Source organism: Zeugodacus cucurbitae, chromosome 2 (assembly GCF_028554725.1).
Source record: "Zeugodacus cucurbitae isolate PBARC_wt_2022May chromosome 2, idZeuCucr1.2, whole genome shotgun sequence".
NCBI classification, from domain to species: domain Eukaryota; kingdom Metazoa; phylum Arthropoda; class Insecta; order Diptera; family Tephritidae; genus Zeugodacus; species Zeugodacus cucurbitae.
The window spans coordinates 46,287,958-46,293,957 of record NC_071667.1 but is presented as its reverse complement, the minus strand read 5'-3'; the positions used below and the strand labels follow the sequence as shown (position 1 = coordinate 46,293,957).

The following is a 6,000-nucleotide window of genomic DNA, read 5'->3' as shown; positions in this document are numbered from 1 at the left end:
AAATACAAAGTAGCTTGTAAATTGTGTCGGCTTTAATCCCGCACTTTCGAACACCTTCGCCAATATTTTTTTGGCTCTTCCGACACACTGTGCGATCATTTGAGCTAAATGTGATTTCATTTGCGGATTACGCATCTTTGTTGTCGTTGATGTAGACACAGTTGATGCTGTGCAATGTGAAGATTGGATTTTATGATCTCGTGATTAAAACGCTCACCCAGACAGCGTCGTTTATGCTCGTACGGGTGCCCGCTTGCACGCGTTACTCACTGACCCAGTTAGAAGTGAAGTTGCAATTGAATGGTGTGGACAGAATATACAAACGAAGTTATATTTATATGTACATATTGACGCTATATTGTTTTGTAGTCATTCCAGCCTAGTGTTATTATTGTCTCGCTGCCAGAAACAATGCGGCTTCTCAACAACAATGCAATGCACTCAGCGGTAACGAGCAATTGGAATTAGCTGAAGGCATTTATTGCTGGCTCCTGTGATACCGGTTCCGGTGCGGATGGCAATCGCATAGCGAATGACATTCGCCGCGCAGTTTGTTGTCTATGAGCTGTGATAAAAGGAATCGCTCAGTGTCGAGGTTGGCATTTGATCGCCGTGTATGGACTAGACCGCTGGCCAAGTTTGAGTTCGAGTTCGCAAAGCAAATAAAGCTACAAACGGATAGTTTTTCATCTAATACGAGTTGTTGTAACTTATCAATTGAATCGCTTGTGGGAGTTAAGCCTCAATAATTGTGTGCGTGTAATATTTGGTGGCTTGTGTTATACGTGTTTATGTGTTTGTGCATGAGGACTTTTAATAATTATGTGCGTGACATCTCGGTTTACCTTTGCATTGTTGTTGTTAATACGAGCACTTCTGTTTAGTGCAAGTGAATATGTTGAAAATATATCTGAAAATGCATACCACAGCAATGTTGAGCATTCCAGTTCAACTGCTAAGGATATACTGAATAACGCCATACCTCAGGGCATGACTGATGTGTTGCCCATCTATTCTAAGGTCTCAGCTTACAATGACAGCGTAAAAGGCGCCCATAAACTCGGCTCAATACCGCACAATGATGAATACTTGGACCGTAATCAGCGTCTTTGCTTCGAGAAACGCAGCTTGCTCTCCTGCATCAAGTACAAGGCTTCAAAAATTATTTGGATGTTGGCCACAAATAGACTTGGCTATTTCCCCAATGAGTACAGCCGTGCCTTGGTGGAGGATCAGCGCCGTGTACGCGTAATACAGTTAGGTGAACCGGCGGATATTATGGTTTTCAATGATGCTCGGAGTTTACAAGGTACGCAAAAAAGTGCTAGAGCGATATTGTGAGAGTAGTGTACAGATATACGTTTATGTTTATTGTATTGTGCAAAATAAATATATAAAACAAATGGGTGATCAATATTATTGATACATATAAATGCTTTAATAGTTATATTAACTCTCAAACGGAGTCAAAAAAATATGAAACTCACTAATATTTTGGATGTGTCCTCGAAGAGCTATAGCATCCAATCTAATAAACAAAAAACAATAAACTCTCTTAATAAATTTAGTGAGCGATTAAAGAATTTACAATTTTGTGCAATTGGTGGTGGAGTAAACAAGACAAAATTTATTTATTGAGAAGTAACTTCTAGACTTTCTGGAGGCACTTCATTATGTATGTAGTTGGAAAATGGAAGAAATCGGATTATAATCACACCTACCGTCCATTCAAAGGTTATGTTGAAAATTACTAAAAGTGCTTTCATTCAGTAAGAAAAACACCAGAAACGTTATAATTCATTATAAGGATGATAAATAAGGACTGCAGTCACATTAGTATTCAAAATTTAAAAATGGGAGTGGCGCTGTCTACTTATGCGTCAAAACCACATGGTATCGCAATATTATAGTTTAAAAATGGGCGAAATTGGTTAACAAACACGCCTACTTTCTTTATAACACAATTTTGAAGTCTATCGTTCAAAACTTTCCGCCGAAAGTGGAAGATAACTTTTCAAGGCCTCATATATCGAACATGAGAACCTCAGAGCTTGTGGCTAATTTAAAGATATTCAAAAAAAAATCAAAGGAATTGTGTTCATTTCTGTTGTTCCAAAAATGGGTAAAGTGCGGTCAAAATTTCCTCTAGCCCCCATATACCTCATATACGGATTTTCATTACTACCTGGGAACTTTATACCGCATATATCTGTTAATATATGAGATATCTTAGTAAAATTAAGTGAGTGTATAATCTTGTTTGGTGGCAAAAATAGTTGAAATCGGTCCAGGAATTTCACCAACCATATATTTCACCATAAATTATATTATATATAACGATTTTCGCTATTCATGTGGACTTTATGTCGAATATGTGGGTCAAATCGTGTGTAATCTTAATAACATTAAATAAATAAATTGCGATAGTATATAATGTTCGGTTACACCCGAACCTAGCCCTTCCTTACTTGTTTTGATGAGATATTTTCTATGAACAATTTTAGATATAGACGCCTAATCTTTTTTTATACGGTTTATTGGATCATGAGACAGGTTTAAATATTTTTAATTATTAGATAAAACAATGCTTGGCATCATCTCATGTGACAACTATAGTACAAGACTAATCAGTCTTCACCAAAGTCAGACCTGACAAAGTGATTCTACCTAAATGACTTTTAGTTCTCATCACGCACACATAATTTTTGACAGCAAAAAAAGTGCATTCAAAATGAAGATTTCGATGATTATTACTTATGTTGTGACAAATGTCAATCTGCACTAATTCTTATGTATAATGTCTTGCAATTTCTAACCACCAATGTATACTTTTCCTTTGTTAGATCAGCATTATAAATGCATTCCAAATGAATGAAGCTTTGATAATCATTAATTTGGTAGACTACATTTACTGACTATGTATTTACGTATATATGCTCCGATTTTCAACCACATTTATGACAAAATTCCAGGTGACAGCGAATTTGTGAGCTTTTTGAAGTTTCTCAAACGTGCTGCAGAAACCTTTAGCCGCAATCACGCCGTACAATTGCAGTTGTCCAGTGAAACAGGTGCGCGCATCGTTGATTCCGATGTTGGTAAGTCTTTGAAAAAATTCAATATTTATATAACAAATGCGCTTACAAAATACTTTCTTGTTTCGTAATTTATTAACGCGAAGATGGGCGTTCACGCCATGATCGCAAGCGCCGCAAATGGCTGGTCATACTGCCTCTCATAATTCTGCTGAAAATCGCCCACCTCAAAATGAGCGTTGTGACGTTGCTGCTTGGCGTTCTGGGGCTGAATGTGCTGCTGGTAGGCGGCATGGGCTGGTTGATACACTATCTGAAATTCAAGACCTTGTGTAAAATACATCCGCATTTGGTGCAATCGCATTCGCATGTCTATGATTCCGATCCGGCTGGTAAGTGCAGAGTCCGCTCAAATGGGTCGAACCATTTGAATAATGTGCATCTATATTGCTTGTGCTCGTAAAGCTGGCATAAAAACTTGAAATTGTCAATTATGTTTCACTTTTTTTACCTTCCTTTCATTTTGCTTGTGCATAAACGGTTCACTCTAATGGCGACACACACGGACAGATTATTCCTCATTCATTGGCAGTAGCTTTCCTAGCTCCTATTATAGCGGCGCTGGTGGCGGTATTCATGAAGCTAACGCAAAAGACTGGGCCACAAGCAAGGCGTATCATGGCGGCAATTATTTGGACACCATCAGTAAGCGGCTGAAATAGCTGAAAACGATGTCGTGGCGCTATTTGTTGAACCTTTGGCGAACGTTTTATGTGAGGTACTATCGCTTTTATGCGCAGGTACTCGGAAATCTAGGGTAGACAAGTGAATTAGAGATGTGGAATACACTTCATATCCAATGTGGGTACTACTTTTCATTTATTTTCGGCTTTAGAATTGCCCTTTCAACATTAAGAGCCGGTTTCTGCATAAAACCCTGCTAAACTAAGTTAAGTATTGTTGGAGTAACCGGACTCAAATCAATGTTTGGGCTATACACATGGTCCTATAAGTTTTTAATAAGAAACTCTTCTCTATCCATAATATCTAACTAATTTATTTAAAAATATCTTAAGTTTTTGTGATCTTTCCAGTTTGTTTTAGGATTTAATAATACTACTTTTTGCTTCTTATTATAATCTTTATAAATACTATAAGTTACCGTTTTTACCACCGACATGTTTATTTATTTATATTTATTTTCTTCAGAGTGGGATCTTCATGTTTCAAAGACCATATTTATATTTACTAATATATTTTGAAAACCATTTTGTTCTTTTCGCAAAATCAGAAAACACATGTGTCTATTGCTCTTTAAATATTCGTTAGGGTGGGCTTATTATATATTAAAATTTAAATGTGCTTTATTTCCTTGTTAATCATTCCTTTCTCATTAAAAATATTTATTATTCGCTTATGTAAATTTGCAATATATTTATTTTCATGTTTCATAATTATTTTATTGAAAATATTTATATTTGTTCACGACATTAACAATAAAAAATAATTTAGTAATTTTAAGTAGTCAATTATTTATAATATTAAGATTGTTACAAGTTCTAAAACAATTTCTATTTTGTCGTTTTAATTTAAATTAAAAAATCCAAAAATAAAAAAATTTATTGTTATAAAATGTTTTATTTGAATAGGTTTTTTACTTTTAGTAATTAGTAGATTTACACTTTCGAAATACGTTTCACAGAGTATAATAGCTTTGTTCACATAACGGTTATTGGTAATACATATCTAAAACTAAACAAGTTAGAAATGGAGTTGTATATATTAAAATGATCATGATGACGAAACAAGTTGAAAGCTCTGTGTGTCCGCCTAACCCTGTAAGCGATAACTTGAGTAGGGTAAAAATTTAATTATCTTAATAAAACTTGGTAAACAGATGGAAGAATCCGGATAATGAAATGGTCAAACAAATGGTGTTAACCAAAATTGGTATACAAAATGTTAAATTTGCGTGACACCTACTTTTGGGTCAAAAACTGTTTCTACATTTACCTCGACCAATTTCAACCAAATTTTGTTACATATAATGTTTAAATATCCTGATGTTATTATACAAATTTAAGAGATGCGAATTCGGTTTCCAACTAGTGATGAGCGATATTGCTATTTTTAAATCTGAACTGCTATAGGTACATAATGTGATCGAATTATTAGGCTGCCATTTCAATTGTAATTCACTACTATTTACAAAAATAAATCGCAGTTGCTATTCGTGATTTTTCAATCACAGTGATAAAATCACTGACAGTGAAATATCGCTCATCACTATTTCCAAACATGCCTACTTTCTACCGATATATTTCTGAGAGAATAATTTCATTATACGGAAGTCTTTGAGTAAAACTATGTTCGGACCGACATCGAAAACATGTTTTCATAGCAAAAATAGGTTTTCGTTCTAAAACTTGTGTTTTTATCCATACAAAATATGTCAAACGAAATCACAGTTTTCACTGAAAACTACTTGAAAACTTACATTCCACTCATTATAATCGATGCCTGCTCTAGTTTTGTCGACATAATTGGAAAACATATTTTGCCATCCCCAAATTGTCAGTTAATATTTGTTTACATTTTCAAAATAATGGAGAAATAAAAAGAAATTCGTGGGATGAGAGGGAGGAATCGCTCTTAATTGAATTGTGGCAAAATAAGCTGTGTGCTGTACGCGGGTCCAGAAAAAACCCACATTTTAGGGGAACTGGCAGTGAAGTTGCAAGGTGTGTCATTCACAGCGGCCGAAATTAATTAATTTGTAGGCCGAAGATAGTCGCATAATTTATGAAATGAACGAAAGTTTTCTTTAAAAAACACAGATCCATTTCGTTGGCAATCGTGTTCCCAAAAATTATTCTTACTTTGCTGGAATTAGTGATATTTAATTGAAAACTTTTACATCAGTAGAAAACTGTACAAACTTTTACCAACATGATATAATCGGCGT

General features: G+C 35.0%; 1 protein-coding gene across 1 annotated transcript; it reads left to right on the top strand.

Annotated features, from left to right (window-relative positions):
• The first annotated feature begins 583 nt into the window (after positions 1 to 583).
• Positions 584 to 4,582, top strand: LOC105212383 (uncharacterized). Its single transcript, XM_011184315.2, has 4 exons — positions 584 to 1,309; positions 2,973 to 3,098; positions 3,182 to 3,427; positions 3,606 to 4,582. The coding sequence occupies exons 1-4, from the start codon at positions 823 to 825 to the stop codon at positions 3,755 to 3,757; spliced, it is 1,011 nt and encodes a 336-aa protein (XP_011182617.2). The 5' UTR covers positions 584 to 822; the 3' UTR covers positions 3,758 to 4,582.
• Positions 4,583 to 6,000: the final 1,418 nt, after the last annotated feature.

What these genes read in the sequence shown, in the direction of transcription:
- LOC105212383 (XM_011184315.2), top strand. Translation starts at nt 823, where the DNA reads ATGTGCGTGACATCTCGGTTTACCTTTGCATTGTTGTTGTTAATACGA. An exon ending in TGATGCTCGGAGTTTACAAG is followed by an intron (nt 1,310 to 2,972) that starts GTACGCAAAAAA and finishes ACAAAATTCCAG; the next exon opens with GTGACAGCGAATTTGTGAGC. An exon ending in CTATGATTCCGATCCGGCTG is followed by an intron (nt 3,428 to 3,605) that starts GTAAGTGCAGAG and finishes ACACACGGACAG; the next exon opens with ATTATTCCTCATTCATTGGC.